Source organism: Eptesicus fuscus, chromosome 4, assembly GCF_027574615.1.
Source record: "Eptesicus fuscus isolate TK198812 chromosome 4, DD_ASM_mEF_20220401, whole genome shotgun sequence".
In the NCBI taxonomy this organism is placed as follows: Eukaryota; Metazoa; Chordata; class Mammalia; order Chiroptera; family Vespertilionidae; genus Eptesicus; species Eptesicus fuscus.
This window is the reverse complement of record NC_072476.1, coordinates 79,370,278-79,385,072: the sequence shown is the minus strand read 5'-3', so window position 1 is coordinate 79,385,072 and position 14,795 is coordinate 79,370,278. Positions and strand designations below refer to the sequence as shown.

Genomic DNA, 14,795 nt, shown 5'->3' with positions numbered 1-14,795 from the left:
GAAATCACAAATAGTAAAATAAAAAGAATATGTCTTAAAAAAAACCCCACACACAATATGTCTTACTTAGAAAGAAGAAACACAGAAAGAATATCTTTTAAGTTTATATGCAATTCACACATATACACACACATACAAGGCTTAAGATGATATCCAGGGGAACAAAAGAATAATAAATGAAAAATCACTTATTTAAAATAAGCATCACAATTAATTAGGCTAATTAAATACAAAAGTAATGATAATATTTTAAATGGTCAATGACAACTGATCAGAAACATTCTTGAATAACCCATGGTATGTATATATAAAAAAAATCTTTATCTTCAAACAAAATCAAATTGGTTGTTACAGAATAATCATGAGGATAGAAAGTACAGCAGAGGAAATATAGTCAATAATATTCTAATAACTATGTATGGTGCCAGGCAGGTAGAAGATGTAGCAGGATGATCATTGAGTAAGTTAAATACGTCTAATCACTGGAGTGTATAGCTGTAATTGAAAAATAAAAAATAATTTAAATAAAATTTTAAAAGCTAAAACATTTAAAAAAAATAAACCTAAAACAAATGCCTCTAAAAATAAACCTGTCTCCTTCTTCCTCCTCCTCAATCTAAGCACAGATGTAACATTTCTTTTTGCCTTAGCTGTCCAGCAACAAATGTTTAGCAGAGAGATGCCTGTTTGTCAGTAGAAACCTGACCAAATTGAGATGGTTTTTAAAATTTTTCAATTACAGTTGCCATTCGATATTACTTTATATTAGTGGGTAGACATTTATATAATTTACAAAGTGAGCCCCCAATAAGTCTAGTACCCCACCTGGCACTATACAATATTATTGACTATATTCCCTATGCTGGCTGTACTTTATAGCCCCAATACTTAATCCCTTTACCTTTTTCACTCAACCCCCTAAACCCCCTTCTATATAGCCAACCGTCAGCTTGTTCTCTGTATTTATGAGACTGCTTCTGTTTTGTTTGTTCATTTATTTTGCTCTTTAAATTCCATATTTTAGGGAAATCAGATGGTATTTGTCTTTCTCTGTCTGACTTATTTCACTTAGCGTAATACCCTCTAGGTTCAACCATGTTGTCACAAATGGCAAGATTTCATCCTTTTTTATGGCCAAGTTATATTCCATTGTATATATACCATATCTTTATCTAATTATTGATGGATACTTAGGTTGCTTCCATATCTTGACTAATGTAAATAATGCTGCAATGAACATAAGAATGCATATATCTTTTTTAATTACTGTTCTGGATTTCTTCAGGTAAATACCCAAAAGTAGACTTGCTGGGTTATAAAGTAGCTCTATTTTTAATATTTTTAGGAACATCTATACTTTTTCCATAGTTTTTGCATCAATTTGCAATCCTACCAACAAGTGCAGGAGGGTTCCCTTTCCTCCACATTCTCGCCAATATTTGTTGTCTGTTGATTTATTGATGATAGCCATTCTTTTTTGTTGTTGTTAATCCTCACCCGAGGATATTTTTTCATTGATTTTTAGGGAGAGTGGAAGACGGAAAGACAGAGAGAAACATCAATGTGAAAGAAACACATTGATCAGTTGCCTCCTGCATGAGCCCTGACCAGGGCCTGGGCCAGGGAGGAGCCTGCAACTAAGGTACGTGCCCTTTCCCGGAATTGAACTCGGGACCCTTTGGTCCACAGGTGGGTGCTCTATCCACTGAGCCAAAATGGCTAGGGCATGATAGCCATTCTGACAGGTCTGAGAGGATATCTTATTATTGTTTTAATTTGGTGATTAGTGACAGCTAATGATTATTATAGCATCTTTTCATATAACTATTGGCCATCTGTATGTCCTCTTTGGAGAAATGTCTATTCAGGTCCTCTGTCCACTTTTTAATTGGACTGTTTGGGTGTTGTTGTTTTTTGGTGTTAGCTTGTATGAGTTCTTTTTCGTGTGTTTTTTTTTCTTGTATGAGTTCTTTATAAATTTTGGATATTGTTGGATGTATCATTGGTGAATATTGTCTCCAAATTAGTAGGCTATCTTTTAGTTTTATTCATGTTTTCCTGTACTGTGCAAAAATTTTTTGGTTTGATATAGTCCCATTTGTTTGTTTTTTCTTGTTTCCCTTGCCCAAGGAGATATATCCTTAAAAAATCACTAAAAGCAATGTTAGGGTTTATGCCTATGTTTTCTTCTAGGAATTTTATAGTTTTAGATCTTACATTTAAGTCTTTAATTCATTTTTGAGTTTATTCTTATATGTGATATAAGAAAGTGGCCTAGTTTCATTTTTTTTTTTTTGCATGTATCTGTCCAATTTTCCCAACACCATTTATTGAAGAAACTGTTTTTACCCCACTGTAAATTCTTGCCTCCTTTGTCATATATTAATTGACCATATAGGTGTGGGTTTATTTCTGGGCTCTCTATTCTGTTCATTGATCCACGTGTCTGTTTTCATGCCAGCAACATGCTGTTTTGATTACATAGTTATGTAGTATAGTTTGATATCAGGTAGCATGATACTTCCAACTATGTTCTTTCTCAAGATTTGCTGTAGCTATTTTGGGGTCTTTTGTGATTCCATATAAATTTTGAGTTACTTGTTTTAGTTCTATGAAAAATGCCATTGGTGTTTTGACAGGGATTGAATTGAAACTATAGATCGCTTTGGGTAGCATAAACATTTTTAAATGTTAATTCTTCTTATCCATGAGCATGGTATATGCTTCCATTTATTTATATCTTCAATTTCTTTCTTCAGTGTCTTACAATTTTCCAAGTCCAGATCTCTTATCTCCTTGGCTAAATTTATTATTGGATATTTTATTCTTTTTGATGCATTTTTACATGGGATTGTTTTCTTAATTTCTCTTTCTGATAGTTCGTTATTGGTGTGTAAAATGCAACTAATTTATGAATATTAATTTTTTATCCTGCTACTTTACTAAATTTATTTATCACTTCTAGTAGTTTTATGGTGGAACTTTAAGGTTCTCTCTATATATAGTATCATGTCATCTACAAATAATAACAGTTTTACTTCCTCCTTTCCAATTTGGATGCCTTTTATTTCTACTTCTTGTCTGATTGATGTGGCTAAAACTATGTTGAATAAAAGTGGTGAAAGTGAACATCCTTGTCTTTTTCCTGATCTTAAGGGAAATGCTTTTAGCTTTTTCTCACTGAGTATGATGTTGGCTGTGGGTTTGTCATATACGGTCTTTATTATGTTGAGGTATGTTCCATCTTTTCCCACTTTGCTGACAGTTTTTACCATAAATGAATGCTAGATTTTGTCAAATGCTTTTCATGCATCTATTGATATGATCATGTAATTTTTATCCTTCACTTTGTTTATATGGTGTATCATTTTAACTGATTTTCAGACATTGAACCAAACTTTCATCCCAGGAATAAATCCCACTTCATCATAGTATATGATCTTTTTAATGTATTGCTGGATCCAGTTTGCTAATATATTGTTGAGGATTTTTGCATCTATCTTCATCAGGAATATTGGCCTATAATGTTCCTTTTTTGTAATGTCTTTGTCTGGTTTTGGAATCAGGGTGATGCTGGCCTCATAAAATGAGCTTAGGAGTCTTCTCTTGTCTTCAATTTTTTAATAGTTTGAAAATTATAGATATTAATTCTCCTTTATATGTTTGGTAAAATTCACCTGTGAAGACATTTAGGCCAAGACTTATGTTTGTTGAGAGTTTTTGTAATTACTGATTCAATTTCATTAGTAGTAGTCTGTTCAGATTTTCTGTTTCTTCTTGATTCAGTCTTGAAAAATTGTACGTTTCAGGAAACTTATCCATTTCTTCCAAATTGTCTTATTTGTTAGCATATAGTTGTTCACAGTATTTTCTTATAAATCTTTGTATTTCTGTGGTGTCAGTTGTCACTTTTTATTCATTTCTGATTTTATTTATTTGTGTCCTCTTTTTTTCTTGATGAGTCCGATTAAAGGTTTATCCATCTTGTTTATCTTTTCAAAGGACCAGCTCTTGATTTCATTGATCTTTTGTATTTATTTTAGACTCTATTTTATTTATTTCTGCTCTGACCTTTATTATACCCTTCCTTTTAGTCACTTTTGGTTTGTTTGTTGTTATTTTTCTAGTTTCGTTAGGTATAAGATTATATTGAGATTTTTCTTGTTTCTTGAGGTAGGCCTGTATTACTCTGAATTTCCTCTCAGAACTCTTTCACTGTGTCCCACAGATTTTGGGTCATTGTGTTTTCCTTTTCATTTGTCTCAAGGTATCTTTTTCTTCCTTGATCTTGTTAACCCATTCATTGTTTAGTAGCATGTTATTCAGCCTCCATGCGTTTGTGTGTTTTTCAGTTTTCAAAATGAGTTCTTTGGTATACAATTTTTGTACTTCTACACAAAGAGGAAGAAAGAAAACCCTAGAAAAAAAACAATTTGGGAAAAGTAATCAGAAGTGTCAATAAAGTGAATTGCAGGACAAAGATTGTATATATTTTGAGTATAAATTTAAAACTACTACATACAAAATGAATATGTATTTCTGTCCTTTCTTTGCACCACAAAGGAAGTATCCTTAAGGTTTCTTTAGTGGCAGAAGAGGTGCAAAGTTAAATGCAACAAGTACAGCATCGACTCTTAGTTAGTTGGCTTTTGGGAGGTTTTGCTTTAAGCCTAAGGGCTATATTAAATAAGAGAAGGGGTTAAAGAGGTAGTGTGGTTACAAGGAAATGATTTGAATAGTGTGAAGTGAGAGTACATTCAGAAAGATAGAAAATTATCATTAATACTGCTGCATTTTAAAAAGATTCATCCCCTATCAAAAAAAATAAAAAATAAAAAATTAAAAAAGCAATGTCCTAAAACAATAGAAGAATTTTTCTGATTAGAACTATAAGTCACAAAGAGAAAATAAGTTTCTTATTAGTTTTCATAAATATTGAGTTAAAACAGGGGTCATATGCATCTTATATTCTAACTTGTGGATCTAAATTAAAGTTGAATATATATCCACTTACACATTTTAGCTCCCTAAGAACCACAAAACTTGAAATTAGAAGAAAGAGCTTTCAAAATCTGTTTAGCACAGTTTCACTTGATAGTAGCTAAAAGGCCAAGAAGTGATATTTAGCACAATTTTAGTGTATTTTAAAAGCATTAACTAGAGGCTTATAAGTGACCCATCAGGTAAAATAAGGCATGCAAATAAGCTGAACTATAAAAAAGCTTTCCAAATGCATGTCCAAGGCCAATGCCCACACAAACAAATTATGAAATTAATTGGCATCCTGCCACCTTTTTCATTCCCTTCTCTGATGATTCTCTATACTTTCCCATTCCAAATACTTGTACCCAAATCTCATTAACCACTATAGTCAACTAGTAGCCAATTAATAACAGAGATGTGAGTTAGTAATGGTTCCAGAGGTATCTGAATCTGAATGTAAATCATTTGAAAAATAAATAAACTTTCAGTGAACCTCAAAGGCAGTACTTCTCAACCTTAGTTGGTGCATTAGGATTACATAGGGAGCTTTTAAAAATCTGATGCCCAGGCCACACTCCTAAGGAATTAAATCAGAATCTTTAAGGGTGATGCCCAAACACAGAATTGTTTAAAGTTCTCTAGTAATTCCAATGTGTAGCTACAGTTGAGATCCATTGCTTTAGGGAAAGCATTTGAAACAATGAAATTTCAAGCTTAGTGAAGAAGCTATTTTTATAAATGGGGATACAGCATGTGGCTCTGTTGAGGTTGCCAACTAGTGAAAAAGCTCTGTTCAAGGTAAAGACCATTTTTATTATGAAAAAAAAAATGCTACATTTTAAAAATCACCAGAGACTCAATTTCTAAGTCCTAATTTCAGCAAGTTACTTCACTTGAGTTTTACCTACAAAATAGAAATAATAATATCAATGTCTACCTCATGGTGCTGCCAAGAATGATCAAAGGAAACAGGGCACCAGAAAATGTTTTTCAAACTATAAAATTGCATTTATTATTACAGAGCTCAATTGTAGAACCATTTATCATAACAAGACTAGTTGTAATGTGGATTACAACTATAATATGGATTATTACCTAAAGATTTATCACTTTGTGTTAATAGACATTAGCTTTATGAAACCTATGTGTCTAACCCAATGTTCTCAAAGTTTGGTTTCTGAACCAGTAGCAGCAGCATCACTGGAAACTTGTCAGAAATGCAAATTCTTGGAATCTATGCCAGACCCACCAAATCAGAACCTGGAGGCAGAACCTAGCAATCTTGTTTGAACAAACCCTAGGTAATGTTGATGCACACTAAAATCTGAGAACCCCATATCTAGCCAAACATTAGTAAAAATGGAATATGTATGACTAAAATGAAAGGATGAATGTATAGTATTTGTTATTTGAACCTTTAGAAGTCAGAGTGCAAAGGCATACTGGCATAAATTACTAGTAGATAAAAAACACTCCTAAATCTTTGTATTTTAAAATAATACAATTCTTACTGCCCAGCTAACCTTTATCAATTGACACATTAATCATGAGTACAATGGTGGTATATAAATTTGGGAGTCAGATAAACTATAGGGCATTCAATAGTTTGGATAAGAAATAAAAAACCAAAAACTCTATTCGAAGTAACAGTGGTTCAGAAAATAGCCAAGTTTTAATTCATGGGCTTGGGTTTCACTCAGAGGAAGAGTTACAACTGTATCTTAAAAATCACATTTATCCTGAAGACAATACCCCATAGCATGTCAATGTTTTTATGCAGGCTAAGGAAGTGTTTCATCACTGACTCAGAGAAAAGACCATTACTTGGACTTAATCACCAGCATTGTTTCCTGAAGCATTAGATTTGTCATTGGGTCTGCTAAGCAACAGAAAAACAGTCTCAAAACTTCTTATCTTAAAAGATCTCACAAGAAAAAACTATCAGTATTGCTCTCAAACACCAAGTCCAAAGGTCTTGCCATTAATAAAACATGCAGGTTAGCAATAGGTAAGAACATTGAGAAGTCTTGTAAGATTGCAATAGAAAGTTCTTTGAGATCTTGTTTTCTCTTTTTCCATTTAAAAAAAAAATTGACAGCCTCAAGACACCTAACACCACCCTGGAAAGACTAGAGAAAAGTTTACCAATTGAGAACTAACTTTAGTATTCATCCTTAGTTACTTAGTAAAGAATAGGTAGAACTGACTTTTTCCTGGAAGATTCCTTAACAATAGATGAAGTTCCATTTACTACTACCAAGCAGATAACTGGTTCCCTCTTTGATCAATATTTCCAAGTCTCAAAAGATTTCCTCAACCATATGCTTCCTGTACTTAAAGAACTTGGGGGTTTAAAGTGGGGGTATGTGGAAGGAGAATAACTCCAATAATTGATATTCGTATTCTATATCAAAGGAAATATTTCCCACCTATTCAGAGTAAAGAAAACATAAGAGAGGAGCTTGGTTTTACTTATCCATGCTAATCAAAATTATATTGTGTCTTTGTGGCAATATTTAGCCTCACCTCAGGAGAAAAACAGCAATTCTAAGCTCTCATTTTCCACACTGGAAAGAACTAGAACAAATATATAATTGCCAAAATAATTCCTTTTGTTCATTCACTCATCTACAAATATTTATTGAGTGCCTAATATGTGCCAGACATTGTTGTAGGTGCAAAAGAGTCTAGAGAGATGCACAGACTTCAATGATGAGCATGTGGATTCTATGTGTCTAGAGTGCTAGGTTTTAAATTTCTCTGTCAACCAAGACCAGTGGTTCTCAAACTTGACCAAGCATCAGAAGCACCTGGAAGGTTTGCTAAAACATAGATTGCTGTGCTCCATCCAGACAGTTTCTATTCAGTGGGTTTGAGATAGGGTCCTCAAATTAGCATTTCTAATAAATTCTCAAGTGATGTTGATGCTGCTGGTCTAGGGACCACACTTTGAGATCCACTTACCAAGACAAATGGGAGCTCTTCACACTAAGCCTGCCAACTTTCAAGTACTGTACATCTCTCTTCCAAAGAAGGCAATGACCCCATGAATGCTGTCACCATCACTTACAACTGAGCACAATTCCAATTGCCAAAACCACCTCAAATATCTCCAATTAGTAACTTCAGAGAGAAAAGAGAAGTATAAATAACAAAGAAAAGAAAATTCTCTTTCCAGGGGCTTTTCGCCCTCCTTTTCTTTTGATTTATCCCTTATCACAAGAAGTTACTTTTCTAATATGATTTCTCAATACAAGTGCTATGGAAAAGAATAACATTCATTTAGATTTTTCATATTTCTTTAAGAAAATCAAGGCTTTTCTTTTAAATTAATTCTTTATGACCTGTTTTTCTCCTTTTTTGTTGGACTATCCCCTTTTTGAACAAAAGAATCATAGGGTTAGAAGGAACATTGAGAATTCATTTAATCCCTCCTTGGCCTCCGACAAAACTATGTCTAAAGCATCCCCAAATATAGCAATTTTTAGTACAAAGATGAATAGGCACTAAGAATTTGCCATTCAACTTTCTGTCACATACTTGAAGATACACTTTCCCTCAGCCTTCTCTTCTCTAAGTTAATCAACCTCAACACTTAAACTTTCCTCATTAGATTTCCTAAACTTTAAATGATTTTAATTATTCTTAAATAAGTTTATCTCACCTTACCTAGGACCTGAGTTATGTATGTACTGTTAAGGGGAAAGTATCGATTGAATAAAAAGGAATTTAATTGGAAGAAATCTATATGTATAAATGCCACTAACAAATAATACAATGGAATTCACTTGAATAATTCATTTTAAATATCCTTTCTTTTATTAAAAGAAACAGTAATGTCGTATACTTTTTATATCTTTACATTACAAATCACCAACCATTTCACACACAAAATGGATGGGAATTAGAAATCTTTTAAAATATGCCACAAATTATACATACCATGTTTCATGACACTTCACACAGAAGGAAACATTATATTTTTTCTTTTTTAGACAGTGCTTACTACTAAATTTTGGAGTTGTAGTTAATGATTTACTTCTATATGAGTCCAAAAATACTAAATCTATTATATGAAAATCATTTCTGTGAAAATAATTTCTCTGATTCAATCCTTGCAAATCAGAGGTATCAGAGATTCACTGAGTACAGGACAAGATTGGACAAAGTTCACCTTAAGTGATAGATTTCCAAGAAGTTTAGAAAGGAAAAATTGGTAATACATTGGAATATGGGGTAAAATGGGATCATTCATTTTATTTCAATTTCTCCCCTTCTAAATATAACTATTCAAAATTTATTCTTTGCTTTCAGAATGGTGAGGTGCTTTACTCTAGCGTAGGCCTGAAGGATAGGATTGTTTCTCTGCCTATTGCAATCAAGGTGTACGGTGGAGGCGATGCATTTAGTCTCCAGAGAGAATGAAGATGCTGCTTGCACAGCACTTCTACTCACCAGTCCATGCAGCAGCAAAGGTGTTGGCTTTGAAGGAAGCCAACTGTCCTGCTCTCCCAGCCAGAGGTAAAGAATTGCATTGGTGGCCACTAGAGGGAGGAGGATTAGGAATAGAGTAAATTGTGGGGAAAAGGCACCCATGAAAAAAGCACATGGGACAACCAACACATCACCAACCACCGCCTAGCAGCTACCTCTCTGAGGAACTATATTGGGGGTCAGCACACACCATTAACCCAGAGACCCCGACACCAGTAATGATTGTAGTATCCTGGTAAAGAGCCCCTTAACTTGGATGGCAGGAGAAGGGAGATTGAGTAGGATAATGGGAAACACACAAGCACACAAACACACAAGCACACGGACATACATCCTCATGCCCCATTACAAGAAGCTGTATCTGTGCCGCCTGATTCTTGCCCATTTTCTTATTTAAAACTCTTGATGTTCTTTACCAAGAATGTGTTCACGAAAAGCAAACAGCCCACCTTCAAGTTAGTCTTGGGAGAAGCATCAGCAGAGACACTCATTGTGCCAAGATGTATTTTACGAACAAATCTGTACAAATTACATGAGGTTAAAAACAAATGGAATATAATATAATTAAAGCAAAGTTTCTTTTGCTAAATTACAGCTTGAAGCAAACCTGCAAGAAATGTTTTCAATTAGCTTCTTTAGCAAACACAAAGCATAGCTCACAACATGTTTTGCTTTCCATGCTGCCCTCTGGGTGGGCTGCCTAGTGGGTGTCTTACCTCCAGCACAAGTAGCGGAGCATTCTGACCAAGGCTGATGATTCCAGGTAAAGCCAATATCACTGTCTCCACTGCCAGTCCGAGGGATAGGAACATTGAACTTATATGTAATTCCCTCATACTTCTCTTGAAACAGAATCTGCCATTGAAGATAATTAAAATACAATGAGCCTTCATTCAGATACTTATTATTTCTTTTGAAGAAGATAATGCCATAAAGTAAGCCTTATAAGAAATTCAAGATAACTTTTAGAACACATGCACTTATATTGAATTTTCTCCTTCCATTTTCATAGGTAATTTAGAGCCATTTCTTTCATCTACCTTGTTTGGTTATAAACATTTTATTCAACCAAGCAATGAAATGGTCAAACATTCATATGGAAGAGCACTCTGGCTTTAACTTTACAAAGATTTTAAACATTTGGGCAAACCATTTCACCTTTATTTACCTAATTTAACTATAAAGCAGAGAAAACAAAGAGGCAAAGGCACATTTACCATGACAATGAGATTTGTCGAGGTGGGACCTGGAGCTACCAAGGATTCTGGTTCATCAGTTGGTCTCTTGTAGTCAAAAGTTGTCCCAGCAGCATCAAACTTCTTAGGCCAGTCAATAGTCCAGCCACAATTAAGATAGTGTTCATCTGTTTCAGATTTTAAAGCTAAAAAAAAAAGAATCACAGTACACCTAAAAATATGAAACTTCATTTACCACAGTGTCACTGGTAAATAACTGCTCTGAAGTATTCAATGAATATTCATTTCCATTTAGAGATGGGATTCTTGACTATTTTCTAAAGTAAAAATTAAAATGGTAATTTTCCATGTGAATGCCAAGAAGCTATTAAGTATTTATGATGTCATTGATAGAAAGGAATAAAATGTTACCTGGAGAAATAAATATATGGAACTAACAAGGAAAAGTATGACAACAGAAATAACTAGGAATGGGAGAGATGGAGGAAGCAGACTTTCCTGTCGAAATATTAAAGAGTAATTATATGAATTTATGGGTTGGGGAGAAACTATGGTACTGGCACCCAGACAGACAACAACGCAACCAAACAGATAGTTAAGAAATAACAATCAATAAAGAAAAAAAACCACAAACGAAGCATCTTAAAATATATGACAAAAGAAGCTTCTTAAATTAGTTTTTAAAAAAAGACAACAAGATTTGAAACCAAGACAAAAGACTAGCCATTTGGCAAATAATAAATTCAGCATTATGATGATGATGATGATGAATTTATATTTTGTTTGTTATAAGTACCACAATTCCACTCTTAGGTGCATATCCAAAAGAAATGAAAATAGGTACTCAAACAAGTATTTGTACATACATGTTTATAGTAGCACTATTCCCAATAACCAAAAGTAGAAACAACTCAATTGCCCACCAATGGATGAACGAATAAACAAATTGTGGTATTTACAATACAATGAAATATTATTCAGCCATAAAAAGAAGGACTAATTAATATATGTTTCAATGGTGATGAATTCCAAAAACATTATGCCAAGTGGAAAAGGATAGACAAAAAAAATCACATATTGTAAACTGTCATTTATATGAAATATCCAGAATAGGTAAATCCAATAGAGACAGAAAGCAGGGGTTGAGGAATGGGGAGTAACTGCTTAATGGACACAGGGTTCTTTCTGGGGTGATGAAAATATTTTGGAATGTACCAAATGCCACTAAATTGTTCACTTTAAAATGGTTGAATTCTATTTTATGTGAATTAAACCTCAATGAAAAAAATGGTTTAAAAAGAGAGAGAGAAACAAAGAATAAATGCCAGAATGGTAAATATTTGAAAGTAAACAGTTGAATCATAAAATGCTTGGAGACAATGTGAGAGACCTTTTAAAAAATAACACTGGGATATAAAAAGCTTTTTTAAGTATGACAAAACCCACAGAAAATATAAAGGAAAGGATTAATAAATATGCATACATAATTTTTAAACCTATATTAAAAATGTATTTAAAACTATTGACAGAAAAAGGTTACTGGCAGTACTGATAAGAAAAAAAGGTGTGGTACACATACACAATGGAATACTACTCCTTTTGTGACAGCATGGGTGGACCTAGAGAATATCATGTTAAGTGAAATAAGCCAATCAGACAAAGACAAGTACCATACAATTTCATGTATATGTGTAATCTAATGAACAAAATAAACTAACAAACAAAATAGAAACAGACTCATAGATACAGAGAACAGACTGACAGCGGTCAGAGGTTAGGGGGTTGGGGGACTGGGTGAAAAAGGTGAAGGGATTAAGCAAAGGAAAAAATACCTCATAGACACAGACAACAGCATGGTGGTTACCAGAGGAAAAAGGGGGTGAGAGGTAGAAAGGGTATAGAGGGGATAAGGGTGATGAAAGGAGACTTGACTTGGTATGGTAAACACACATCTATATAATACAATACACAGATGATGTATTATAGAATTGTACACCTGAAACCTAATAAGATATACTTTTATTTATTAATAAAATATAATTTTAATAACCAATGTCACCCAATAAATTCAATAAAAAATTTTTAAAGAGAAAATACAGTGATGATTTTGATAATGATTACATGATTTCACAATGACAAACATGGCAGTTTAAATTTTTTGTTATTATTTTAGCTTTTTCTTTTACATCCATAACTTGTTTCCTAAACCCATTTCTTCAAGGAATTACTTTTTCTACCTCTGTAATTTACCCAATAAATGTTCTCTTACAAAAAATTTTTTTTTAATTTTTCGGGCCAGATAAAAAGCAGCTCACCCCGGCCTGTGTTGCTCACTGGTTGGAATGTCGGCTCCAGCATCAAAGGTTCTAGGGTTCCATTCCTGGTCAAGGGTCCATACCTGGGTTGCAGGTTTCCCCAGGCCCAGGTCGGATGCATGTGAGAAGCAACCAATCGATGTGTCTTCTCACATCAATGTTTCTCTCTCTTTCTCTCTCCCTCCCTTCCACTCTCTCTAATGGGGGGGGGGGAGGAAACAAAACAGAAGCAGCCCCAAAAGACTACAAAGGTCATGGTGCAGTCTCTGCCTCTCTGGACCTCTACCCCTTGTCCTTAACAGTACAGACCATTTTCATGCCCCCACTCCAATCTGACTGGCACATTTACTTGTATTTTCTTGACTTCAGATATGTTATGATGATTCATTTGTCAAAAAACAAATCTAATTAACCTTTTAAGATAAGAGCATGTCAACCAATTTTAAGGATTATTTAGTCTTAAATTTTTCTTGTATTTAAAATTTTTTCTTTTCAATTCTCACAGTGGTTTTCTGTTTCATTTAAAATATCATCCCTAACCAGTTTGGCTCAGTGGATAGAGCGTCAGCCTGTGGACTGAAAGGTCCCAGGTTTGATTCCAGTCAAGGGCATGTACCTTAGTTGCAGGCACATCCCCAGTAGGAGGTGTGCAAGGAGGCAGCTGATCGATGTTTCTCTCTCATCGATGTTTCTAACGCTCTATCCCTCTCCCTTCCTCTCTGTAAGAAATCAATAAAATATATTTAAAAATAAAATATCAGAATTACTTAAGTAATATAAGGACGTCTGAACCTGTATAATATGAAATAGTAAAATAAAAACTAAAAACAGACCACCACCACCCCCCGCCCCAGCAGCTTTGTAGTCTCCTTCAATTTGAGCTCTCACTTTCCATGTTCCCAACTACTCAATTAACACATTTTTGCTGGTACCGTAATGTAGTTCAGAAAACACTGAGCATTTAAGAAGTACTGGATAATTTACTAAGGGAGGAGGATGTGGCATTATGGACAGAGAATTATCAAAGGGAAAAATTTAATGTTACAAGTCTTATTTTTATTTTGAGTCTTGCTGATTCCAAAATTATGATGCAAAAATAAAGGGCTCTTCTAGAATAAAGGAAGAGCCTGATTATACTGATGTTCTATCCAAAAATGTATTCTAGATGTCACCTTATTTTTTAAAGACTTAATGAAAAAGCAATGATATGTTAAAGGACATAAGAACTCATCCAGGCCTCACTAGGTGTCTCTGGAGAACCTAAATCTGTTTTAAAAGATCAAACATCAAATAAGTAGAATATCCACTTCTTTCCCTGTTGAAATAACTGGTACTAGATTTGTCCATCAACTGTAAACAACTAGAAAACTCACAAAACATATGAATTAGCTGTTTTTAGACATTGGCCAGGACAGGGCAGGACTGTAATATATGCAAAGAAGGGAAATAAGGTGAATTTGATCTTTTGACTTAAGAAATAATAACCTTTTCAACAAATGGTGTTATAGTAATTGAATATCCATATGAAAAAAATTGAACCTCAACCCTTACTTTACCTTATATAAAAACTCAAAATAGACCATATACCTAAATCTAAAAGCTAAAACTATAATTTCTTAAGGAAATATTGAAGACTAGAGGCCCAGTGCATGAAATTCATGCACGGGGGGGGGGGGGGGTTAGGGACGGTGTCCCTCAGCCCAGCCTGCACCCTCTCCAATCTGGGATCCCTCTCACAATCCAGGACTGCTGGCTCCCAACTGCTCACCTGCCTGCCTTCCTGAATGCCCCTAACAGCTTCTGCCTG

General features: G+C 34.2%; 1 protein-coding gene across 1 annotated transcript in view; it reads right to left on the bottom strand.

The window, feature by feature from the left end:
• ADAMTS6 (ADAM metallopeptidase with thrombospondin type 1 motif 6) overlaps nucleotides 1-14,795 on the bottom strand; it is a 206,406-nt gene that overhangs the window by 43,479 nt on the left and 148,132 nt on the right. Inside the window, exons 18-19 of the mRNA XM_008161866.3 lie at nucleotides 10,695-10,858; nucleotides 10,194-10,332 (exon numbers count right to left, since the gene is read on the bottom strand). Of these exons, the coding sequence (XP_008160088.1) occupies nucleotides 10,194-10,332; nucleotides 10,695-10,858 (303 nt within the window). The remainder of the gene's footprint in view (nucleotides 1-10,193; nucleotides 10,333-10,694; nucleotides 10,859-14,795) is intronic.